This window comes from the organism of the source record quoted next, unplaced genomic scaffold, assembly GCF_019419815.1.
Source record: "Pyrus x bretschneideri cultivar Hongxiangsu unplaced genomic scaffold, Pyrus_bretschneideri_v1 Contig7, whole genome shotgun sequence".
In the NCBI taxonomy this organism is placed as follows: Eukaryota; Viridiplantae; Streptophyta; class Magnoliopsida; order Rosales; family Rosaceae; genus Pyrus; species Pyrus x bretschneideri.
Genome location: NW_025999809.1, coordinates 9,249,911 through 9,275,609, shown reverse-complemented (window position 1 = coordinate 9,275,609; position 25,699 = coordinate 9,249,911). Strand labels below are relative to the sequence as shown.

Below are 25,699 nucleotides of genomic sequence, written 5' to 3'. Positions count from 1 at the left end.
CGTCACCCTCACGTGAAAACCAGCACGTCTTGATTTCAGTCGGGGTGTGTTAAAGGAAGTTGAAAGCCCTATATTGAAAATATAATTCAAAGTATCAAAATTCTTTCAAAATAATAACCAAAATATACTAAGAATAGGGTTAAAATAAATAATATAAAATCTACTCATCAATATCATAATGGTGGCCAATCATCAAGACAATTAGATAGTTTCAACACGGTGATTAATAATTCAAAACTTGTATACATAATATCATAAGTAAATTGAAAAGAAACTACATATTCTTGTTAAGGCTCGTAGCCTCGCCCTAGCAAACGAAACTAGTTACTAACAATCATAAAACAAAATATTATTAAAAACATGGAAAGAAAACACCTTGAAAAATAAACTTCAAAGCTCTCTAAAGTGTGCGTGGATTCCTCCCTTGTTCCTAATGGCTAAAAAGCCTTATTCATACTATTATAAAATAAAATCCTTACTAGAAAAGGTCTTCAACACAATAGAATAAGATAACTATGAAATAAAAGGTTTCCTATTTAAACTAAAATTCGGACTGCAGAGAAAATCAGACTTTTGACTGACCAAATCAACTTCGATTTGGTCCTAAAATGTCTCTTTTTAAATCTGAAGATGTTCCCTACAAATTCTCAGAAGAAATCTTCCTCAAAATATGTCAGCTTAACCTTCAAAATACCCAAAACGTCCAAAAACGTCAATTTGTTAAAGCTGCACGTTGGGTCTTTATTTCATCGCCACGATCAAACGGTCTGGTAGAAAAATTTGGAATTTTGATACAATCATGTTGAAAGGCACACGAACATCCTCCAATTGGAATCACTCCAAAATTCATCTGTTTGATCACTTTTTGCTTCAGAGAAAATTGAATGTCCTACATTAAAAATATATAGCCAATATCGGTGGTTAACTAGGGATTTTTGTGGGACTACGATTGAATTTATAATTTGAATTGGATGTTTTGGCCAAAAAGGTCATGGACAATGCACTCCGTCATGTGATGAACTGTGTGCAGCATTATAAGTTATCGTGTAAGATTTTCTTCCTTCTAAATTTTTTATTCTTCAGTTTCTTCTTTTTTCATTTGTTTATTTTTTATTTTTATAAATATGTCAATACAAGATGTTAACGTAATTTAATTGTGACTATTCAAAATAAAAGGAGTGGAGCATGGATGAAGCCAGAGATTTGTATGGAAGGACATATTACAATATCCTTCGACGAGTTTTCGTGTTTTGAAACCCTTGCATGAAATCTTTCTTACCAGTATCATCAAATATCTTTTTCTCTAAAAATAACCATGTTATCATTCATCAATTGATTTTCCATTTCGATTTCTCAATCGATTATTCATAAATTTTATGGTCGAAAATGTTCTTTCAACATTGGCAATAACAACTAGAAGAGTTAATGCTAATGCCACAAACAAGTAAACTAGTGATACAATTTGCTAATGTCATAAGTATGTACATTTTTTTCACCAAAAAAACATGAGTGGGGACGGATGCCCCTACTGGGCCCCAGATGGCTCCATCCTTGAACCAGAGGGAAAAGAAATTTAAAAGGAAAAGAATTTTACACCATACGTTATGGGAGATCTAGATTACGTAAAAGTTTAGAACTTAAGAGTAAATGTTTCATCAAGGAGCTTAAAAATAAATTAATATAATTAAATTAGCTAGCAATGACTGATAAGCTTTTGCCAAATTCAGAGTTCAGAAGTAGGTTGTAGCCATATTGATAAGATTCATAATATAACCTCTACGTATATCAATATGGTATGCAGACCTATAATGGCATATTTTGATTGAGAAATGTGAAGGAAACTATTTTAAAGTGAGATTTTTTATGAATTCTCTATCATTTTATGTTTTTGACACAATGTTTTATAATGTTAGCACGAGAATTGACGTTAAATTGTGAGACGGCAAAAAATCCATGATAAAGGGTCATTAAAAATTCATTTTCTTGTACATTCATTCATATTTGGTGACTAATTCAAAATTCCAATTGCAGGCAAGTCATCCTTTGGTGCATGCATGGATTGGAAGTAAACTCATCCTCCATTCTTATATTAACCTTTTTTTTCTAGTTTAATTACATTTACATGAGAATAGCATTAGCAACACGTACCAATTAGAAGGATGTTCGCTCAGGACTCGTGCGCGACTGAGAGTCGTTAATTAGCATGATAAATAAAATTTCAGGTACAAAATGACATATACGCTATTTTGATGAGTTTGATCAATCAATTAACATAACTCATATATAGGCAGAAATCTTTCTATGAGTATTCTTGGGCCCTGAAAGTGATGGATAACCATGACTTGCCACAAATTGTCTCCCTTTTTAAAAGAAAAAAAAAACTCACATATAAATAATTTTGATGTTGTAAGTGGTGGATTGTTCTTATGGTTATGGTCTTCTCTTCAACACACTACGTTTTAGATTCAAAATCTTTCTCCTTTCTTTAGTGTAGTTTGGATTTTTTTTTTTTGGTTTTCATCATAAATCGTCCATGAAATTGGCCATCACCATCAAGATGATCCCTGAAATTGAAAATCAATCAATGTAGTCCCTGAAAATAGGTGTTGCAAATAAAGATGGTCCTTCATCACAATTCTATTTAAAAAATCTGTTAAGTGTGGGTCCTATAAGTCATTTTTTTCTCACAAATAGTCATTGAAATTGATCCACGACATCAAAATGGTTCATGAAATTGACACGCGACATCAAAATGATCTATGAAATTGAAAATTGATCAATGTAGTCCCGCAAGTAAGTGTTTCATATCAATGTAGTCATTCCGTCACAATTCTGTCAAAAAATTTGTTATGTGCTGATGTGACACATAAATGGGTCACACAAGTCTGATTAAATTAAAAAAAAATTACATATAGGCTGAATAATTTAATAGTTAATAAAAAAAATTGTCAACCCAAAAACCTAGTCTTGCAATTACCTCCGATTCCGCCACATTTCTATATCTCATTTGCTCTCTATTCTCTAAAAAATAATTTCAATACACACATCTTTACACACTTCAACACTATTCATTGAATTGAACCTAGATCGACATTACCTTTGGTGACGGCTTGGCCCATTGACAACGACCTTTAAGAATTTATGGAAGAGATCTCTCTTCAGAGTAGGCCCTACTATAAGAAGAAAAAAAAAATTTCATTGTGCAAAAAGGTATTTAGACAACTTTTTTAATTAATTATTAAATTCACATCAACACATAACAAATTTCTTTTATAGAATTGTGGCAGAATGATCATATTTATTTGCGACACCTATTTTCAAGAACTACATTTATTGATTTTCAATTTTAAGAACCATATTGATGGTATGGGTCAATTTCAGGGACCACTTGTGATAAAAACCCGTAAATCTTGTGGGTCCATTTATATGTCACATCAGCATTTAACGGAATTTTAAATAGAATTGTGACGAAATGACCACATTGATTTGCGATACCTATTTTCAGAAAGTACATTGATTGATTTTTAATTTCAGAGATCATCTTGATGATAAGTGTCAATTTTAGAGACCGTTTGTTATAAAAACCATTATATATATATATATATATATATTTGGATGCACTAAACAAGGATGAGGCTTCAAATGTTAGGTAATTCAAATTTGTATTGGACTAGTGGTAAATGGTGATGGAGGCCCATTTTATACAGTTGGCCCAAGTTGTTAGGTGCTTTTTGGCGGGAAGGCGTTGTGGTGGCAGACTGGCAGGTCTTATTTTGGCGCCAGAAACCAGAAAGCGGCACGGAGTGAGAAGGGAACTGTAGAGAAAGAGGAGAGAGAGAACTCAGAAGTGAGAGAAGTGACTGAGAGACTGCGAGGAAGCAAAAAATGGAGGCCGACGGAGGATACTTGGTGGATGAGAAGGCGGTGAGGGTAGAGTCCATCTTCGTGGACTTCCTCAAGAACTTCAGGATCGCCGGCGGAGGAGGAGAGGCGTATTACGAGGCGGAGATCGAAGCCATGGCCGCCAATGAATCCAGCACCATGTTCATTGACTTCTCCCACGTTATGGTCTTCAACAATCTCCTCCAGAAAGCCATTTCCGACGAGTTTCTCAGGTCCATTTTCTGAAAACCCTAAAACCCCCAAATCCCCCAACTTGATTGATTTGTGCGTTCACTCAAAATCGATTGAATTTTTTTTTGATTGATTAGGTTTGAACCCTATTTGAAGAACGCTTGCAAGACATTCGTGACGCAGCTCCGCCCCAACTTCATCTCCGACGATACGAACAAGGACATCAATGTCGCCTTCTTCAACCTTCCCGTCTCCAAGAGGTGTGCTTTTTATTGATTTCTTTACTTAATATTACAGAATTTGATTGAGCTTCCAAATGGGACATGGAAAATAATAGAACTTTTTTTCATTCTAGGTTGAGGGAATTGACCACAGCAGAAATTGGGAAATTGGTATCGGTGAAAGGTGTGGTGACTCGGACCAGTGAGGTTCGACCAGAGCTTCTCCACGGGACATTCAAGTGCTTGGAGTGCGGAGGCGTCATCAAGAATGTTGAACAACAATTCAAGTACACCGAGGTCAGCCAGCTTACATTTAATGGCACAATTGTTTTTTTTATTCCAATAGTTTAATGTTTGTTTTGAGCATTCTGGTGGGTGATTCTGATTTTTTGTTTTAATTGTGGGTTCAAAGCCAACAATCTGTGTCAATGCCACCTGCTCTAATAGAGCAAGGTGGGCGTTGCTTCGGCAAGAGAGCAAATTTGCAGACTGGCAGAGGGTACGAATGCAGGAGACGTCCAAAGAGATACCTGCGGGCTCCCTTCCTAGATCACTGGATGTTATTATCCGCCACGAGATTGTTGAGAAGGCCAGGGCTGGTGACACGTAAGCAAAGTCACCCCCTTTGCTTGATTCCAACTAGTGTTTTTTTTCAGCATACTAGTAGCATGTATCTAAGCTCCATGTCTGTTTCATTTTGTGCACTCATAGGGTCGTTTTCACGGGCACAGTGGTTGTCATACCAGACATAATGGCATTGGCCTCCCCTGGAGACAGAGCAGAGTGTTCTCGACAAGCATCCCAGCGCAATGGTTCTATGGCTGGACATGAAGGAGTGAGGGGTCTAAAAGCATTGGGAGTGAGAGACCTCTCCTATCGCCTTGCCTTTATTGCCAACTCAGTTCAGGTTTTCCATTGAGTAGATTTGATTAGTACTTCTGGTTATGTGATTGGTTTTTTTCTATGATCCTTGCTTTACAATTGCATTTTTGGTTCTTTTCCTCCAGATTTCTGATGGTAGACAGGATACTGATGTCCGGAATAGAAAGAAGGATGCTGACGACGATGACAACCAGCAGTTCACTGTTAGTTCCTGATACAACCTTCTGTGCTTTTTTCCCATCCGCTAGTCTCTAGTTGTTGTTGTTCAATGTCATTTCGGATTTCACTTTTGATCCTTCACTTGTTTTCTTCTCATCTGGCTATTGTTCGAAACTAAGACTTCACTATGTTTTGGAACTCTGCATGGATATTTAGTATTTTTGGGCAACAATTTTCTGACCCACTTTTATTGTTCATTAATTTGGCAGGAAGAAGAGAAAGACGAAGTTCAAAGAATGAGGAATACCCCTGATTTCTTCAATAAGCTTGTTGATAGCATTGCCCCAACTGTATTTGGCCATCAAGATATCAAGCGTGCAATTCTGCTTATGCTCCTGGGTGGTGTCCACAAGTTTACTCATGAAGGCATCAACTTGAGAGGAGACATCAATGTTTGTATAGTGGGGGACCCCAGTTGTGCAAAATCTCAGTTCCTCAAGTATGTCCCTTCTGCTGCTTATCATTTCAGTTCCCCTAGTTTATAGACACATCCACATTTTTTATGTTTTTCTATCAACTGTAGGTATACGGCAGGAATAGTTCCAAGATCCGTTTACACTTCTGGGAAATCCTCCTCTGCTGCTGGTTTAACTGCAACTGTTGCCAAAGAACCAGAAACAGGAGAATTTTGTATTGAGGTAGCATCTAAATTTATGGACGCTTATTAACCATTTTGCACATATTTATTTGTTTCTATGGAATTATAGCTCACTTAATAGATTTTCAGTGCTGCATTTTCAGGTTGATTTTGTCATATTTTTTGTGAATTGTGAGGGAGTACATACCTCGGCATCCTATTTCTTTTGGCAATCTCTTTACCAATCTGTTTGTTTCCAGAAATGCTGATTTGTCACCTGTGATTTCTTTCAGGCAGGCGCGTTAATGCTTGCTGACAATGGTATTTGTTGCATTGATGAATTTGACAAAATGGACATTAGGGATCAGGTAACTGTTTTATTTTTTGGTACAATTCGATGGCGTGAGCTAGATGCATAAACTATCATTAACTGGTATGTGATGGACTTTAGGTTGCGATTCATGAGGCCATGGAACAACAGACAATAAGCATTACAAAAGCAGGAATACAGGCAACACTGAATGCTCGAACATCAATTCTTGCTGCTGCTAACCCCACAGGCGGACGTTATGATAAATCTAAACCACTCAAGGTATATATATGCTTGAAACTAAAACTTTAAGAACTGTTTTAATAAGTGCGGTGTTGTTCCCCTGGGTGACGTTCCGTAGGGGAAAACTATTTTGAAATGGAAATGTTTTATAGATTTTCTGTATGGAGGCTATGGACTTATCACCTTTTTGTTTGTGTTTTCCAGTATAATGTGGCTCTTCCTCCTCCTATCCTCTCAAGGTTTGATCTGGTATATGTTATGATTGATGACCCAGATGATCAAACTGATTACCACATTGCCCACCACATTGTAAGAGTACATCAAAAGCGTGAAGAGGCACTCACTCCTGAATTCACTACTGCACAGCTGAAACGTTATATTGCATTTGCTAAAACTCTGAAACCTAAGGTATTCTCTCTGCACTTCCAAAACCATAACCTCACCCCCTCTCTATCTGTATCTGACAGAGCAGAGTAAATCACGCAGTTAAACTCCGATGCTAGAAAGCTGTTGGTGGAATCTTATGTTGCTCTCAGAAGAGGTGATACTGCTCCTGGTAGTAGAGTTGCTTATCGCATGACAGTTAGGCAACTAGAGGCATTGATTAGACTGTCCGAAGCCATTGCTCGAAGTCATTTAGACCTTCAGGTGCCTAATATTGTGGCAAGTTGTTTATCGGGGTTTAAGATAAGATACATGTTTTTTAACTCTTAACAAATTCTTGCAGGTAAAACCAGCCCATGTCCGTTTAGCAGTGAGATTGCTGAAAACATCAGTGATCAGGTATGAAATCTATGAGACTGTTGAATATCCTCCTCTCGTATCATCTCTCTCTCTCTCTCTCTCTCTCTCTCTCTCTCTCTCTCACACACACACACACACACACACACACACACACACACTCCAAATTCTGAGGCTTTGTGTCAATAACGTGCGTTTTCTTTTGTCATTCAGTGTGGAGTCTAGTGAGATTGATCTGTCCGATTTTGATCAAGGTGATGATCAAATGCCAAAGCTGAGCCAGCCTCTGAGGATGCTGGCATTATTATAAGACCCTTTTTTTTTTTAATTTTTTTAATTTTTCAATTTGTGCTTTCTTCAAACTTTATCTTAACATGATCACTTTATGTGGGTAATAGGTGTAGCAAATGATGATGGTGCAGCTGACCAAGGAAAGATTAAAGTAAGTGATGAATACTTTCAGAGGATTGCCCAGGCCCTTGTCATGCGTCTTAGACAGCATGAAGAAGATGTTAGGCAAAGCGGTAAGCCATCTGCCCTGTTTATTTTTTTTCTTGTTAACGTGTAGATAATGATGAAATGTTAGATCAGTTTTCCTTTGGAATGTTGGTTCCAATTCTGTATAAATCACTAAATAATAAAGATAGATGTTTATGCATTGTGATAGTCCCGTCAAGCAATCCAACCGTAGAATCTTAGCTAAATCTCTAGATTTGAAACCACTTCTTCCAAATGGACTCTAACCTTTATTTGTAATTATTACCATGTAATTTGTATTCATTTTCTAGAAAGTTCTTAAAATAATTAACGGGTTCCTTGTTTCAGGGACAGGGCTGGCTGGAATGAGGCAGAGGGATTTGATTGAATGGTATGTGAGACAGCAGGACAAGAAAAATGCTTACAGTTCCAAGGAGGAGGCGGAGCGTGAAGTCACCATAATCAGTGCCATAATAGAGGTAAGAGTACCGTTACCTTGCACCCGCAATGTTAGTGTAAAAGTTGCTATATTATCCGGACATAATAGCAGTTATCTTTTACTAAAAGAGAAAAATAAACGCGTGAAATGCAGTGGTTGATAACAAGAGAAGGACATCTGATAGTACTAGATGACGGTAGTCAAGCAGCAGAAGGCGAGGGTGAAGGCGAAGGTGGAGGGCAACCGTCAAAAAAATCTAGAAAAGAAAGAATATTGACCGTGAATCCCAACTATGTTATAGATTGATCTGGTGATACTATTTAAGTAGGAAACCATCAAACCATCACTTGTTGGTAAGTTCACAATCCCCCGATTATAACTTGTTGCACAGTTTTGAGCTTAGTTTGGCTTTGCCGTGCGGCAAAATTTGTTACAGAGAGAGATCGGTAATTTATTAGAGCTGAAACGTTCGTATTATGGTCTTTGCAGATGAAGACCGATTAACAGTTTCATGTTTGCTTTAATAAATGAATTAGAGGCTTTCTTTTGAGGTGAAATTCTACCGTGCTGGCTATTGGATAAGACCCCTGCACGTGGGTCCCACCCGTTTATGAGTGCTGTTGTATGCAAGGAAGAATTTCTCCTCTTTCGGGAAGACACCTTAAGTTGGAAATACCTCAGGGTTGGATAAGGCAAATATTAATTAGTGAAGGTTTTTAATGTTAAAAGCTAATCACCTTCTTTGTCAGAGTGACATAGAGTTGATGGTATAATGTTATGTTATTTTCAATAGAGTTTTGCACTCAAACGCTACCTTCCACTTCATCCTTTGTCTTCTTGAATATTTTTGCTTCTCATGTTTATGCTTGCCCAAGCCATTGATGAAGACTACTTAAACTTTTCCTTTCAATCGAAATGACAAAAAAATTCAATAGATAAACTTCGGGATTACAACAACGACGTCTACAAGACAAAAAATATCACACTTTGTAGAGTAACAAAACAATAGACATAAAATTGCAAAACGCAAAGTTATAGCAGACAAAAACAACACAGACAACTATGTTACTCACAAACATAACTTCATCCAATTCAAATTAGTGAACACCCGTTTTATTATTTATTTTTACAGTGAATTGGTCCAAATTCTCATTTGGAGACAGAATAGTTGAGGTTGTAATTTTTTTTTTTCGGACAAAACATTATTTTAATTCAAGTATGACAAATTTAATTCACTAATTATCCTTTTTATATAAATATTTTAATATGGCCTCAGTCGTGGTCTTTGAGGCTTTGTCTTGAAGGAGAATAAAATTCTATAACTCCACCAACTTCATAAGATACCTCATAAACAACAACACTACAACTTATGATACTCAAAATAATTAGCTTGCTTTGGTTTGTTTTAATTCTCATAAATTTATAATTAGCTGACTACTGTTAATTGGCTTATTCATTTATTTTTCAAGTCCAATCTAATTAAAAATTGTAGAAGACTCAAAAAACAAACATGGGTTTAGCCAAGTCGTGCAATATGCTTCTCCTTTTAAAGAATTGCTTTTTTTTCTTAATAGTCGTCAAGCGATAGTGAAAGAGAGTTGAACTCAGAACGTCAAATGCAATGATCAATTTGATTAACCAAATGAACTACAAATTCTTCAGAAAACACAACCGTTCCGTTCGCTCATATTTAAGTGAGAGGATTACTTGCATGATGATATAAACAACAAGATGCTGGAGAATTTTCCAACAGTCAGATTAAACTTCAATATTAATTGAGGAAATTGGGTGGCTGACAGATTAGCAAAGATGGATGTTCACAGATAAATAAATATTTTTTCTCTGAAAAATATATAATATCAAAATTGTAAAACAAACTCAGATGGCAAATTAGTCCAACTACTATACATGATACACAGAATCTCTTTTTGGTAAAACCAAAGATGCTGTTTCAGATAGAGTTCAACTTGAATATCAATTTTTACCTGTCGTTCAAACAATAAATTACGGTTTGACATATGTGTGAAAACTCTTTCTTTGATTTGTCGAGTTATGTTTGCATAGGTTCTGATTGTAATTTGCAAATGAGTAAGACGAATTAGTTGGTCTTCAAACAAAAATACAATTATTCTTACAGCAAAAGCCAGAACGTTGTCATCAATTCAAAATTAACGTATATGATGTCTCGTACCAGCAGCACTTACCTTTGTAGTACCAAAACCAAATCATATGCAGCTAATTAAACCTGTCTTAGCCCCACATCGAAACTAATAGAAAGTTTTCTGGTCTCCCACCCCTTGTTATGGCCAAAACCTTAACAAGAGCGATCCAAGTTAACTAGGCTTCCCACTTTACGAGGGTTGGAAGAGAAACATCTATTGCACTCCTTGTTATGGCCTAAACCCTAAAAAAGAAAAATATATAAAATTATAATCAACCTCCATGTGGGTACGCTAGGCAGCCATCTGTATATATTTTTGCTTTTATTTTTTATTATTTTTATTTTTTGTATTTTGTTAATTTTTAATGTTTTTTTAATTTTAATTTAATTATTTTTGGTTTTTTGTATACACATACAATCAAACGAAGCGTAACATGGCTTGACAAAAAAGAAAGAAAGCAGAGAGTAACATGGCATGAATTTTTGTCTGCATTGTTTGCAAATGAGGCCATGGGGGGCTGGTTTGTTTCGAAGAACTTTTCTCAGTCATTGACGGCGTGATTGCTAAATATCCAGCGAAGCCACGTGACAAGTATTTTCCATCAAGTCAAAGGAAGAAGAAGAAGATGCATATACTGGCACACGTACAATTAAATTTACAGATCAACATCTAAAATTGGCAAAACCCTTCAAGGGTCCCACGTTTCTCTACCCCCCCTGAGGTGATTGCCAGCTGTCACCTCCCCCAACAAAGGCTTACCACTATTCCATCTGCATTTTCATAGAGAAACTTACAAACGCTCTTAGTATGCAACCGTATGGATATTTCAAACTAATCTTTCACGTCAAGAATTCGTAATTCGATTGGTTAAGATCATTATCATTGTGTTTGAACTATTGAGTTTGAATCCTGCCTTCTGTAAAAATACACACATCGCTACATGTAAAAAATAAATTTATGTCCAAACTACAATTGTGACAATATTTTAAATCAATAACGTATTGTCATATACTTTAACTTTTTCACCAATAATGCGTTATTGATTTGAGATTCAATACGATAATGTGTCAAAGTGTAGGTGAGTCTCTCTCTCTCCCATATACCCAGCTAATTTACAACCCCGCCACTGACCACCCTGGCCTTGAATCACATATCGAATTGTGAAATAATAGCCAAACCTACCTGTGAATTTTTGTGCTGTCATAGCCCTTGGAATTTAATTATATAAGCCGACGGTGGAGGGTAGTTTAGGCAATTTGCATGGGGAGGTTGGCTGCTATCAGTGAATAACTAGGTAATTGGCAATTAAAATCGAACCATAGGGGTATTTATGTGTTTGAAGCATATGTCTATATGTTGATGTGCCGGTTCTCAAGCTTTTTGTGGTATTAGTTTGGAGAGACGGTTGGCTGCTACATTCGTAGAGAATTGAGGTGGACCTTGAGAGTTTGATTGGAGGAGAAAGAGAGAGAAATAAAGGAAGAGAGTCAATCACCGAAGTAGGTAAGGTATAGAGATTATTATTAGCTTAGTTTATCAATCTCTTTGTGCTCTTCAAAGTTTCAGTACTTGATTTCAGTTTTTTGTTGCGTAACTTCAAAAGCTCATTTGATAACCATTTCATTCTTATACTTGAGTTTTTCTGAATCTCGGTTTGCTTTTTTTTTTTTCTTTCGGTTTTTAGACTTAAGGGATATTTGAGTTGAGAAGTGAGATGGGTTATTGGCAAACAAAGGTGCTTCCAAAGATCAAGAGGGTGTTTGAGACCAAAACCAGTACAAAAAAGGCTGCTGCTGCTGAGGCTTGCAAGTCCTTTGATGACTCCAAGGTTTGTTATATTTCTTCCTTTTTTCTTTCTCTTGTTTTTATGTTTAGGTCAAATTATTTTATTTTCTGCAGAAGATCTTACAAATAGAACAATTTATAATTATATATATGTGGTATATAACTATATATGCATCTGTTTTCAGGAGGAAATAACCAAGGAGTTTGAGGAAAAGAAGGCTGATCTTCAAGCAAAAGTAATTGAATTATATGAAGCTTCCTCATCTGAAATCAAGGTAACATATTTGACGAGAAAATATGTCTTATCATTAGTTGTATACAAAATAAGTCTGTCTTTTCTGTCACACCAAAAATCTCGTGCATAAGACAAATTAAGAGATAAAACAATGAAAGAGGGAATTACTAGACCAATTATTAAGTACTAATTAGCTCTTCTGCATAAACTGAATTTCATCTTAAATAGACTTTGGTTAAGGAGCGCAAGGAGTCAGGGTTGAAGAAGTATTCAGCTGCAGTCCTGAAGTTCCTTGAAGAGTTGGCTAAAATTGGTATGCAATTTATTTAAAACATATTCAACGATTTTTGGGTTTAATTCTTCAAAATTCTCGTGTGTTTAATTGGGTTATATCTTTATATGCATGAACAGAATTCCCAGGATCCAAACCAGTATCAGAAGCCTCTTCAAAATATGGGCCAGCCTACGTTTCAGGTCCAGTTTTCTTTGTGTTTGAGAAGGTGTCAACATTCATTGTGATTGAGGAGAAGGTGGAGCCGCCGCTGCCAGCCGAAGCAGCAAAGACTGAGGAGGAAACAAGTGGTGGTGTAAAAGAAAAGGAGATAGTGATTGAAGAAGAGGTGGTGGAGGAGAAGAAAGAAGAGGTAATGGTGGAGGAGAAAGAGGAGGAGGTTGAGAAACCTAAACCTACTGAGCCAGATGCTGCTGCTGAGGCTCCTCCTCCCAAGGTGGAGGAATCTGCTGCTGCAGAACCACCAAAGCTTTAGGCAGAACATTCAATCAATCATGCATGGGTTAAAAAGCTTTAAAAATTTTCAAGTCCTTCCTCCCCAAGTCAGTGATGACTTCTGCGTAAAAGTGTTATAATTTGGTAAAATATAATTGATTTGTTATCCTTCAATACTTGTAACCTATTTCGGAATATTTGTTTTTTCCAAAAATTTTCATTTATGTGTAATTTATTGTGTATCAGTCTCTGTATGTATGTATCCGTCTTATTACATTGGAGATAATCAAATTTTGAACCTATTCTATCCACACCAATCACTTGCCCCTTCATCACTACATAATCACATTTAGGGTCAGAGCTAGAAATTTTATTTAGCGGGGCAATCTTAACTTTCAGACTTGAGGAAAAAAAATTCATGATAGTTGAATTTTTTCTATAATTTCGTTGCTTTTCTTTTCTTCTCAAATTTCATTAAGCCAACTTGTAGACATTTTTTTCACAATTATAGCTTGCTATACATATTTTTTGAAAATTTCAACTAATCATTTAAAGTACTTAAATATGATAAATAACTAAGCACTTAAAGTACTTTAAATATGATAAATTAAGTTCTATGATTTTTTTCCTCTACACAAAACTTCAGCAGTCCAGTGGGGGCACCTGCCCTCGACGGGGCTTAGCTGCCTCTGTCCTTGATTAGAATCTCCTATCAGGGCATACGCATATGGGAGGACATTATCTATTGGAAGAGATCTACTAAAAACACAAAAAGTAGACCTAGTACTTGATTAATTGGTCCAGCAGCACTTGGTTATCTCCAGCTCATGTTATAAAAAGCACAAAAAAGTAGAAAAAAACAATGAAATGTAAGTGTACTTGAATCGAAAAATAAAAGAATGAATGAAATATTTTAAATACGGATTTTTTTATTGATTTTATATAAAATCACCCTATTGTTAAATACATTTTACAATTAAAATTATTACTGACTTACTTATACACCTTAATATGCAATTATAACTTCAACCTCAAATCACTTTGAATACTTATATCCTAAGATTATTTATCTTCTTTAACTCTCGAAATCATTCTCACTCTCTATTGTAAAACAAAACCTAAACAATATAACTATATGCACTTTAATTAAAAAAATTATTTTTAACGAATGAAACATGAAGTTGACATTTTAAAAGCTTCATCTGAGGCAAGTTTCTTGTGGTAAAATTAGAGAAGTGATCTCCTCACTCCCTTTTCCCTTTCGGCTTTATTCACCTCTGATTATTCACGATTATTAAGTTGAATAAATTAAAAAGCAATATTGGGCCGTTCAAAACGAGAAAGACAAAAGGCACGAGCCCAATAAGTATAAATAAACAGCCCAATTTCAAAATATTCGAGTTCGTTCGGATCAAATACTGAACAACTGGTGATCGGGCATCGCGTTCTTCTTCAGCTTCTTCCCGTCTCTCTCTCTCTCTCTCTCTGACCTCTCCGACTCGGTATGCGTCTCTGCTCTTCCAGGTACACCCATATCTATATCCTGAACAACTGTATTTATTTATTTGTTAGGGAAGAGGAAGGCTTACGCTTGTTGGGTTCAATTCGGTTCTCTCTCTCTTATTTGATTGATTTAACGAAAAGGGTTTTAGAGTTTTAACGATCAAGATACAATCTTTAATTGTTTCTTTCCAATGATCTAGTTAATTTGGATCAAATTCACAATTTTTTTTTTTTATTAATTTCAGCCTTTTCGAATTGTTTTAGTTGAAAAATTCCAGATAGTTAGAAATTGGGAATAAATTCTGGAATGATTTTGCTTAAATTCAATCTTTTTGTTGTCCTAACAGATGGAGCCAGCAAGTTCATCAAACCCAGATTTTACAAGTGTTGATGGTGCAGCTGTAGTGGAGGGATTTAATAGTTCTGTTGATGAGATTTCTGCAAAGATCGATACGGTGAGGCTTCTTTTCACTAATTATAAACCGGCATCTTCTTTATGTAATTCAAGTTCTAGTTTCGTCGTCTAATCTGGTTGGTGTTATATGATTTTCCACTCCAATAGTTTGGTTTTTCGTCATTAATTATCAATATGTTGGTCAGCTTCTACTATGGAATTTACTTTTACATCTATGGTTTTGTGCAATTTTTTCATTTATGGGAAATCTGTCCAAAATTTTAAAACTTGTGAACAAGATTGGCTAACTTGTCTTTTACTTGCAGCTTGAGAAAAGAGTGAATGAGGTGGAACGGTTTTACTTGACTACGGGAAATCTGAATCTACCCACTTCAAAAGGTGTTGCAGTCGTGAAGGATAGACAGTTAACTGCTTCTAAGAAGCAACAGCAAGATGCATCACGTAGGGAAGCCGCTGCTACAAAGAGAATGCAAGGGCTTATGCGCCAATTTTCTGCAATGTTCCATCAGGCAAGCACCAAACTTTTGCAATGGATGCAAGTACTTGGGTATATTTTAATGAAGATATTTTCTTACATCTAAGGGTTCTTTCTTTAACTAATTCTTCACATGTTTTTTAATTATGTTCCTTCTTTATAATATTGTTGGATATATGATTTTTTGAAGCAAGTTTAGAAGTACTTTCCTGGGGAAGGGGAAAAGTCAGATGATATAGTGTTGGAAGCGGAGCAAAATCGAATATGTTTGGTCAAATTATAACATCCTAATTAATACTTTCTCTTGGTAAAAGACAGTCATTTGGACTTGTTGTGAGGAACAAATAGCAGCAGTTTTAGAAGAGCTTTTCACATATCGGCCCTTGATAACATGACATTTTAGGGAAAAAACACTTCAAAGTTAAAACCCAATACTTTAGGGAAAAAGATCCTGTTGATTTTGTAATGGGAGCAGGGCAGCATAAGAATTTCACAACTAAGAATATGCTAGAGCATGACAAGTGGATAGATGAAGTATTTTTTTCCTCTCCACTGAGTTCTTGAACGGTTTATATAAAACTTATAGTTGTCGGGGTGTTTTTTTTTTTTCTACAACAAAACCTTATAAAATTGCATGCTCCAAGTACTCTATGTCTTTTCTTAAAGTCTCTTTCCAAGTCTTCCTAGGTCTTGCTCTACCTCTTTTGCTTTGAGCACAATCCAAGTCTTCCTAGGTCTTGATCTACCCCTTTTGCTTAGAGCACAATCCAGGTCGTCCTAGGTCTTCCTCTACCCATTTTGCACCTTTTCTAATTTACTACTATAAAATTTCTATAAAAAGCTAGACGCCATTGTCAATTTTTGTGACCAGATGTTCATGTTGAGTGATACTTCTAATTTCACATACAAGCTAAATGAGAAACTTTAGTTGTTACTTGTCAGAGTCCGGACCCTCTTGCACAGTTTCTTTTAGGTGGATAATGTTTTTCAGAAAAAGCAGAAGCAAGGAGACTTATAAAATGTTGAATTTTTTCTTGCTAGAAAAAAATTGTCTTTTTTTAATGTAGGAAAATATTCTGATATCTGGTATTTATGCTGTATCTACGTGGGTGAAGTACCAGCTGCAAATTTGAGTGGACTTTGATTTTTTTCGCATTCACTAACTTGTACATGGTTTTTCATTAAAACTGATTAACACTAGTTAATATGGCTTCACTTGGCACTGTTCAGATCACTAAGCTTGAATGGGCGTGGCCCTTTAAGGATCCTGTAGATGTTGAACGTCTTGGATTGCATGACTATTATCAAGTAAAGTTTTCTTCCTTTAGAATTTTCTGATTAGTAATCTCTTCCTTTATGGGCAAATGTTATCATCTTGTTCACTTATCAAAAAGACTTCGTACATTTTTAATTGTTTCCAAAATTTACTCACTATGCTGATGAGGACACGCTGTACTTTTTCCAAAGGTCCTCATTAAAGTATTAAAAAAGCAAAAAATTGTTGAACTTTTAGTTGGCGACTTGAAGATGCATATATCTACTTGTATCATACTGATTTCTCTGTTGTTGGTCCATCGTCTTTCACGTAGTGTTCATTCATTCTTTATTATACATCTTTCTTTTTCAACAAAGAAGAAAATTCCTTTTGATGGTCTGCCTAATTTGTTTCATGTCTTACATTAGGTCATTGAGAAGCCCATGGACCTTGGTACCATAAAAAATAGAATGGAAGCCAAGGATGGTAGTGAGTATAAGAATGTCAGGGAGATATATGCTGATGTGAGGCTGGTTTTCAAGAATGCAATGAAATATAATGATGAAGGTGAGGATGTCTATGTGATGGCCCAATCGTTGTTGAAAAAATTTGAAGAAAAATGGCTAAAGCTTCTGCCTAAAGTTGTTGAAGAGGTAAGTTTCTATTCTTAGTGCGAAAATATCTTATGTAGGACTTCGTGGACCTTGTTACCAACACTTTTTTTTTTTAACGAATTCAGTAGCCTTTCATTGTGAATGGATGTGTTTTAGGTTGCCTGTCTTCTTGTTTCAGTGTAGTTTTTTAACTTTCAACCTAAGTTTTAACTATTCATAGGAAACAAGACGAGCAGACGAGGAAGCAGAGGCACGGCGAAACATGCAACTATCTCAGGATGCTGCATATGCCAGCACAGCTAAGCATCTAAGCAATGAGGTTTGTCAAATTTCAGAGTCCTCTTAGTAATTTGTAACGAAGCTTCTCAATTTTCTCTCGTTATTCTAATTTTTAATAGCAACATGCATTTACATACACAATGCCAATCAAAAGTTCGATTATTTTTAGGAGTAAATTCTGACTCATGATCTACATTTTTTTTTAACGAAATCATTTTCAGCTTTTTGAGATTGATGTGTATTTGAGGAACCTCAGACAAACAGTGGTTCAGAAGTGCAGGTTTGTTAAGAACCCATATCCACTCTACAATTAAACTAAATTGCTTGTGTTTTTGCTTGAGTTTTAGAAACTTCAAATCAAAGTGCATTTTATTGCCGTGTTGCAACCGACAAAATTGGATATGTAGCTTTATGTTAGTTGGGTGGTTAAACTGTGAATGGGCCTTACTGAATTGCTGAATCCAGCATTGTTCTTGCAACAGCTGAATCCAGCATTGTTCTTGCAACAGCATGGGCATGGTCTTGTTGTGTCTGTTATTTTTCATTGATCATTTTGGCATCTGTGAAGCGTCTAACTGTGGATTGATTTAGGAAAATGTCTTCGGATGATAAAAGAAAACTCTCGACAGCTCTCTCGCAGTTATCTGCCGAAGATCTGAGCAAGGCTCTAGAAATTGTTGCACAGAGTAACCCCAACTTCCAAGCAACTGCGCAAGAAGTGGATCTTGACATTGATGCTCAGGTCATTATCTATTTATCTATTTGTTTTTGCTGTGATCTGGCAGTCATTTAAATTGAATGTAGTAGTACAATATCAAACCATCGAATTTACGTTTAAATTCATTTGGCATGATGCTAATTGAGATGTCTATTCTTTCATTTCTTCCATCCCACCTACACAGAATGAATGCACATTATGGAGGTTAAAAGTTTTTGTAAAGGAGGCACTAAAAGTTCAGGGGAAAAGTCCTGAAGCCATTGGCGGTAAAGTCCAGGGGAAGATTTCTGAAGCCATTGGCGGCAACAAAGTTGCAGGCTCCAAACGGAATAGAGAGATTTGTGATACTCTTGCTAAGACTGCCGTAAGGAGGACCAAAAAGATCTCTAATATGTGATCTCGCTTGAACGTCAAACGACTGTTCATTCTGTGCGGTACCAGAGAAACTGAAACGTAGTTTTGTGCAGGTTTTACCATTGACAGCTCTGTAAATCTCCTTAATGGAAGAACTACGGATCGTTTTTCTGTATAGGTATGTTATATGGATCAACTTGTCGGTTTTCTCTAAAAGGATGCCTCTTCTCAAACGAATGGATCATATGAATATTATTTCTGTTCTCTAGCAATTGGGGTTTGTTTGGGTTGTAAACCGTACTTGTTACCTTGGCATTCAAGAAATACCCGTTCAAGAAATTTGCAGCTCTCCATTCGTTACTTTCTGCTATCATTTCGAACCTCGACTAAACCTAAACCTGGAAGGATTGCACCTGACATTCCTAGACAATTTGTGTAGAAAGAATCACCACAAGTACTTCAAGCAACACAAAATAATCACGTCTTCATTGACAATTTTGAGCAATCTCTTCAGTTGCACCCTATTGTAGCGTACTAGTAAGAATTACACCCAAATTACTTGGTATAAAACTAAGACAATATGATGAACGTGTTCTGCAGATGCTTGTCAAAACACGAATCCGGGACTTACAAATTTTCGTAGAAAATGATGAAGTCCCCGACGGCACCATCTGACGGCACCGAACAGTTCAATGGTGTGCATCTCAAGTTCAGACAAAGGTTTCCAGAACTCATAAGATTATGAGAATAGGAACCATTTTCCCATCATGTCCTTACTAAGAAACTTACGTTTCCCCTCTTCTCTATCCATCAGCTACTGTCGTTGTTGCTGCCTCTCAGAAACGGGAATATATGGAACTGAGAGAGCAAAGACTCCATGTCCTTTGCAGGAACTGACACTGTTTTGTTTTCCTTTTCCACTACTTGCGAATTGGAATCCCGCCAGAACTTGATGATTTGTAGATTTTCTTCTTCTGTCAATCTCTGGACAAGGATTCTGGAAGCATAGCCTTTCTCTCTCATTTGAAGGCATATCTCCAAGGGATTGTTTTCTGTAAGAGTGACCATGTACAACCAGCCCTTCTTTGACAAAAGAGTGTCAGCAACCGGCAGCATCTTGTCAATCACAGTACGCCCATTCTCCCCGCCAGCCCAAGCAGATGCTATTCCTTCGCGTCCCACTTCATCTTCAGGGGTCAGCACATAAGGCGGGTTCACAACTATTACATCAACCAAACCTTTCAGACGCTTCTCCAGTCCTGATGCAATGTTAGTATTTATCAACTCCGCATGAACCCCATGTGCTTCTAACGTCTCATGAGTCACCTTCACCGCATGGGGGTTAATGTCAGTCGCAATATACTGCGCCTCCTGGCCAACAATAAGAGCTAGAGAAGTAATGACATAGCCACTGCCGCAACCCAGTTCCAGGCACAATGCCGGTTGGTGCTGCAACAGGTTTGTTCGATCAGCTAAAAGAGCATCTACTAGAGCAAACGAATCATCACACGGTTCATAAACCTCGGGGTGAGAACTGACTAGGCGGATTTGGGCGATTCTGGAGGCCATCTTGTGTACAACCTAGAACCAAAAGCAACAAATTAATGCAACTGGGATAATAAACTCAACAAATTAGAACCAAATCTATGAGTATGATTGTTTGAATGAATTACAAATTACAATCCTCTTCCCTGCCCATTACTCCATTCTTGCCTTGGCTAGTCGTTTGGACAGAAAGTAAACAATATTTTCTGGGTTCCAGCTCTAAGTACCAAAACTCACAAAATTAACTAAATAATTACACCAGAATTTTAATTTAATTATAATACTAATCAAAGAAAAAAACTCAATGTTCAATTAGTGAAGGCACGAATTACTCAAGAAATAAAAAAATTAAGCATCTGGGTAATCCAATAAACTACAATTTATGATCTGAGATAGCATAAGAGTTGGGAAGGAAATTAAAAAATAAACAAAAGCACAATGGTATGAGAAATTGCAGCCCAACAATAACTGATTGAAATAAAGGAGCCACCTTTAATAAAAAACCCCAACGTACCTTCAGAAATCAAATATTTAGGACTGACTGGGTTGCTTGCTGCGTCCTCTTCTTGCTTGGCAATATTTCTCTAGGGTTTCTGGTGTTTGTTTACTCAGTCCAGGTGAAAGCGGGAACTTGCAGAGGCTGGTGCCTAGTGGGTGGCCTCTGTTTTTACCATATTGGGCTGTGCTGACCCAATACAAAGGCCCAAGGACCAAATAGAGAAAGTACAACCGACCCAAAACAGGATCCAGCCTAATATTGCTACTCAGACCAAAGTTTTGACCTTTTCTGATCGAACACGGTTTACAAAGTTGAATACTTTTCTGGGTTTATGTTCATAATTCGACAGCCGCCCTGAATCCACCCCAAGGTAAGAGAGACCTCATAATTCTGTTTCTAATCTATCACTCTTGATTTGATTTACTTTTTTGGCATTTAGATATTTTTAATAAATCAAACAAATTATATAATTTAAAAAAAAAAAAAATGATTTGGGGCTGGTGAATTCTGCCCAAATTCTGTTTCCAGAAGTTTCCCACGTAAAACTTATCCAATTTTCTTAGACAATTGTGAGGGACTAGGTTGTCGTACCAGGTTTTTATAAAGTCCTTATATATATAGGTTTCTTGCTGTATAAGTTGTTTGTTTGTGATTTTCTATTGAAAACAAAGGTCTGAATCTGTTGGTTTGGACAAGGCAAGGGTGACAATGGAACAAAAGAATAGCAGTGGTGGTCGGGGATTAGATGTTTTAGGGAAGGACAGAGTTGTTTTTAGGCGTCCGGAGAAGAAATCTGTCTTGGGTTTCGATTTCAACGCTAATGCGAAACGGGAAGGGTTTAGGGGCGTTGATGGCGGATTCGAGGCACCGAGAGATTGTGAGGGTAGGTATGATTATGACAGGGAAGAGCATGGTGGTAGGAGGAGAGATTGCAAAGATGGGAGTGGTAGTTATGCTAAGGATTCTTCTCGTCGAAGGAAAGCATGTGAGGGATATGAACATGATCAATGTGGTGGACAATATGGAAGAAAGCGGAGTAGATGTAATTTTTCTGGTTCTGATGCTTCTCCGTGGGATCTCATCTCTTCGTCTCCAGTTCGAATTTGTCCTTCTGGAGATGCGTTTAAATCTTCAAGTTCGAAACATGGTGTGAGTCCTCGTAAAGTTGCGTCTCACTCAGAAAATTCACAATCGTTCAAGGATGGAGAAGGAGACATGGCTGATTTGGATGAAGGACAGAAATATGAGATTAGCGAAAGCATGCGTCTAGAGATGGAATACAATTCTGACCGAGCATGGTATGATAGGGAAGAAGGAAACACAATGTTCGATACAGTTGATAGCTCGTCTTTGTTTTACGGAGATGATGCTTCTTTTCAAAAGAAGGAAGCGGAGTTGGCAAAAAGATTGGTTCGAAGAGATGGAACTAAGATGACCCTTGCTCAGAGCAGAAAGTTGTCACAGCTCACTGCTGATACTGCGCGGTGGGAGGATCGTCAACTTATAAGATCTGGTGCTGTTCGAGGGACTGAGGTGCAGACCGAGTTCGATGATGAAGAAGAGCACAAAGTTATTCTTCTTGTACATGATACAAATTTAAAGCCTCCTTTCCTTGAGGACGGTGTAATTGGAAAGGACGGAATTGTTGTTTTTACCACGCGAGCAGAGACGATAATGCCAATAAAGGATTCCACGTCTGATATGGCCATAATTTCTCGCAAAGGGTCTGCTCTCATTCGGAAAATTCATGAGAAGCAAAATATGAACAAATCGCGTCAACGTTTTTGGGAGCTTGCAGGTTCTAAACTAGGCGATATACTTGGTGTTGAGAAAACAGCGGAGCAGATTGATGCAGATACTGCTGCTGCAGGTGCAGACGGTGAAATTGATTTCAAAGAAGATGCCAAGTTTGCACAGCATATGAAGAATGAGGAAGCAGCGAGTGAATTTGCAAAGTCAAAAACCATCTCACAGCAACGACAGTTTTTGCCCATATATTCTGTGAGGGATGATTTACTACAGGTAATTCGAGAAAATCAAGTTATTGTTGTTGTTGGAGAAACTGGTTCTGGAAAGACGACTCAACTGACACAGTATCTGCACGAAGAGGGTTACACTGTAAACGGCATTGTGGGTTGCACCCAACCAAGACGTGTGGCAGCCATGAGTGTTGCAAAGAGAGTTAGTGAAGAGATGGAGACTGAGCTTGGTGATAAAGTTGGGTACGCTATTCGTTTTGAGGATGTGACTGGACCAAATACCATAATAAAATACATGACTGATGGAGTACTTATACATGAAACACTAAGAGATTCTGAGCTTGACAAGTATCGCGTAGTTGTGATGGACGAAGCCCATGAAAGGTCACTGAACACGGATGTGCTGCTTGGGATTTTGAAAACAGTGGTTGCCCGGCGGCGTGATTTTAAGCTCATCGTGACATCTGCAACACTAGATGCTCAGAAGTTTAGAAACTTTTTTGGAAGTGCACCGATTTTTGAAATTCCTGGGAGAACATTTCCTGTAAGTATCAGGTATAGTAAAACCCCATGTGAAGATTATGTTGAAGCTGCAGTGAAGGAGGCCATAACTATTCATATCACCGGCACTCAAGGTGACATCCTCATCTTCATGACCGGCCAGGATGAGATTGAGGCAGCTTGTTATGCCCTTTCAGAGCGGATGGAACAAATTATCTCCACCTCGGTTAAAGAGGTGCCAAAACTCTTGATACTCCCTATATATTCACAGTTGCCTGCTGACTTGCAAGCAAAGATATTCCAAAAAGCTGAAGATGGGGCTCGTAAATGTATTGTGGCAACCAACATTGCTGAGACATCTTTGACGGTAGACGGAATCTCATATGTCATCGACACGGGATATGGTAAAATGAAAGTATACAACCCGAAAATGGGTATGGATGCTCTTCAAGTATTTCCTATTAGTCAGACTGCTGCTAACCAACGTTCTGGGCGTGCCGGCAGAACTAAGCCTGGAACATGTTATCGGCTGTACACACAGAATGCGTACTTAAATGAAATGCTGCCCAATCCTGTGCCAGAGATCCAGAGGACCAACCTCGGATATGTGATCTTGTTGCTCAAATCACTTCAGGTTGATAAGATACTAGATTTTGATTTCGTAGACCCACCTCCCAAGGATAATATTCTCCATTCTATGTACCAGTTGTGGGTGTTGGGTGCTCTTAACAATGAGGGGCAGTTAACTGACCTGGGCTGGAAAATGGTGGAATTGCCGTTGGACCCTCCACTCGCTAAAATGCTATTGATGGGTGAAAAGCTAGGATGTTTAGATGAGGTTTTGACAATTGTGTCCATGCTTTCAGTGCCGTCGGTATTCTTTAGGCCCAAAGATAGGGCAGAGGAGAGTGATGCTGCAAGGGAGAAATTCTCCTTCCCAGAGTCCGACCACTTGACGCTGTACAATGTTTATCAGCAGTGGGAACAACATCAGTGTCGTGGGGACTGGTGTGATGACCACTTTTTGCAAGTTAAAGGGCTGCGAAAGGTTAGAGAGGTGAGGTCCCAACTGCTAGAGATACTAAAGACACTCAAAGTCAAAGTCCCACTCACATCCTGTTGGCCTGATACTGATAAGGTGAGACAAGCTATTTGCTCTGCGTACTTTCAGAATGCAGCAAGACTAAAGGGTGTAGGGGAATATGTTAACTGCCGGACTGGAATGCCATGCTATTTACACCCGAGCAGTGCGCTTTATGGCATGGGCTGCAATCCAGAGTATGTGGTCTATCATGAGCTAGTTCTGACAAGGAAGGAGTATATGCAGTGTGCCACTGCAGTGGAACCGCAATGGTTGGCTGAGTTCGGATCCATGTTCTATTATGTGAAGGAGTCGGATAACTCAATGTTGGAGCACAAGAAGAGACAAAAGGGGGAAAAGACAATGATGCAGGCGGAAATGGAGAATCTGAGAAAGGCTCGAGCAGAGGCAGAGAAAGCAAGCAAGCAGAAGGAGAGGGAAAAGAGATCCAAGCAGCAGCAGCAGCAAGTCGTCTCAATGCCGGGTTCACACCAGGGCTCTTCTACATACTTGAGGCCGAAGAAACTTGGCTTGTAATGTGAATTATTTTGTACAAACGATTGATCAGTTTAGAGTTTATTTGGGTTGCAATCATACTTGTTTCCTTTGGCATTGCGGACGTTTCTGTTTAATGATAACAAGTTCTTTGAAATGAGGTCGTATGCGGCTTCTTCACAAGGATAGTCATTGTACTCAAAATTGCAAACATGATGTCGAATCCCCAAGGACTTGATTGTCACCGGAGTAAATTTTTCATTCGTGTACCTATGTGAGTGCAGCACTCATCATGTAATACGAAAATATGCTCCCGGTGACACGAACTGATTTAGAATTGTTTTTAAAATAACTAAAAGCTCTTTTAAAGAAAATGTTTTGGATTCTAAAAGCACTTGAAGTGCTTCTTGCTTTATTATTAAGAATTGATTTCAAAAACATATTTATTAAAAACGCTTTTAATCATTTTATAAACACTTCCAAACGAGCCAAATATTATAAGACCTTGGACCAAATATTCAAAGCTCTTTTCTTTATGGGTTTAATGCACTGTTTCATGCTGGGGAGGAGTCCAAAAATCCTCTTCTTTACCAATTGTCCTTTATAATTTATGAGAAGTCGAAGAGAGAGCAACAGCTGAAATCACCATCCCACAAAAACCCTAGTTTTCATAGTGCACTCTTTCTTTGTTTCTCTATTAGTTTCGTCAATATTTTTATTAAAAAAAAAAAATTCCTGTTAATCTTCAGACTTTTTCAATGAAAAATAACCAAATTGTATAATTTAACAAGCACAACTGGTGGCCTGTTAATTATGTGTAAAAATTTTAATGTAATTTTTCCCTAATTCTGTTCCTTAAATTCGTCAAATTTCGTTTTGTACTGCTAGATTTCT

At 37.5% G+C, this 25,699-nt stretch overlaps 5 protein-coding genes across 10 annotated transcripts; 4 read left to right on the top strand and 1 right to left on the bottom strand.

Annotated features, from left to right (window-relative positions):
* The first annotated feature begins 3,761 nt into the window (after positions 1-3,761).
* Positions 3,762-9,008, top strand: LOC103958073 (DNA replication licensing factor MCM6). 2 transcript variants are annotated; one of them, XM_048573622.1, is made up of 18 exons: positions 3,762-4,115; positions 4,212-4,334; positions 4,430-4,592; positions 4,708-4,901; positions 5,007-5,202; positions 5,303-5,380; positions 5,606-5,835; positions 5,920-6,034; positions 6,267-6,341; positions 6,425-6,565; positions 6,731-6,934; positions 7,013-7,174; positions 7,254-7,309; positions 7,481-7,521; positions 7,666-7,791; positions 8,093-8,223; positions 8,337-8,536; positions 8,673-9,008. In XM_048573622.1, exons 1-17 carry the CDS (start codon positions 3,886-3,888, stop codon positions 8,487-8,489), a joined length of 2,418 nt encoding a protein of 805 aa, XP_048429579.1. In that variant the 5' UTR covers positions 3,762-3,885; the 3' UTR covers positions 8,490-8,536; positions 8,673-9,008. The 2 variants fall into 2 exon arrangements, with proteins under 2 accessions (XP_048429579.1, XP_009368570.2); XM_009370295.3 differs by lacking the exon at positions 8,673-9,008 and having other exon boundaries at positions 8,337-8,660.
* Positions 9,009-11,688: 2,680 nt separating this feature from the next.
* LOC103958074 (plasma membrane-associated cation-binding protein 1) lies at positions 11,689-13,403 on the top strand. Of its 3 annotated transcripts, none has more exons than XM_009370296.3 (5): positions 11,689-11,848; positions 12,030-12,173; positions 12,316-12,405; positions 12,594-12,678; positions 12,777-13,403. In XM_009370296.3, the coding sequence occupies exons 2-5, from the start codon at positions 12,060-12,062 to the stop codon at positions 13,130-13,132; spliced, it is 645 nt and encodes a 214-aa protein (XP_009368571.1). In that variant the 5' UTR covers positions 11,689-11,848; positions 12,030-12,059; the 3' UTR covers positions 13,133-13,403. The 3 variants fall into 3 exon arrangements, with proteins under 3 accessions (XP_009368571.1, XP_048429661.1, XP_048429662.1); XM_048573704.1 differs by having other exon boundaries at positions 11,695-11,853; XM_048573705.1 differs by having other exon boundaries at positions 11,704-11,844.
* Positions 13,404-14,455: 1,052 nt separating this feature from the next.
* LOC103958075 (transcription factor GTE1) lies at positions 14,456-18,977 on the top strand. Of its 2 annotated transcripts, XM_009370298.3 has the most exons (9): positions 14,456-14,616; positions 14,943-15,050; positions 15,316-15,519; positions 16,716-16,793; positions 17,169-17,393; positions 17,575-17,673; positions 17,855-17,913; positions 18,225-18,375; positions 18,536-18,977. In XM_009370298.3, exons 2-9 carry the CDS (start codon positions 14,943-14,945, stop codon positions 18,746-18,748), a joined length of 1,137 nt encoding a protein of 378 aa, XP_009368573.2. In that variant the 5' UTR covers positions 14,456-14,616; the 3' UTR covers positions 18,749-18,977. The 2 variants fall into 2 exon arrangements, with proteins under 2 accessions (XP_009368573.2, XP_009368574.2); XM_009370299.3 differs by lacking the exon at positions 16,716-16,793.
* Positions 18,978-19,163: 186 nt separating this feature from the next.
* LOC103958076 (methyltransferase N6AMT1-like) lies at positions 19,164-20,909 on the bottom strand. Of its 2 annotated transcripts, XM_048574132.1 has the most exons (3): positions 20,765-20,909; positions 19,490-20,286; positions 19,164-19,408 (listed from the first exon to the last, which is right to left on the bottom strand). In XM_048574132.1, the coding sequence occupies exon 2, from the start codon at positions 20,272-20,274 to the stop codon at positions 19,516-19,518; it is 759 nt and encodes a 252-aa protein (XP_048430089.1). In that variant the 5' UTR covers positions 20,275-20,286; positions 20,765-20,909; the 3' UTR covers positions 19,164-19,408; positions 19,490-19,515. The 2 variants fall into 2 exon arrangements, with proteins under 2 accessions (XP_048430089.1, XP_009368576.2); XM_009370301.3 differs by having other exon boundaries at positions 19,164-20,286.
* An 89-nt stretch (positions 20,910-20,998) lies between these two features.
* LOC103958077 (pre-mRNA-splicing factor ATP-dependent RNA helicase DEAH7-like) lies at positions 20,999-25,009 on the top strand. The gene is made up of 2 exons (XM_018650082.2): positions 20,999-21,119; positions 21,446-25,009. Exon 2 carries the CDS (start codon positions 21,458-21,460, stop codon positions 24,845-24,847), a length of 3,390 nt encoding a protein of 1,129 aa, XP_018505598.2. The 5' UTR covers positions 20,999-21,119; positions 21,446-21,457; the 3' UTR covers positions 24,848-25,009.
* The last annotated feature ends 690 nt before the right edge of the window (positions 25,010-25,699 follow it).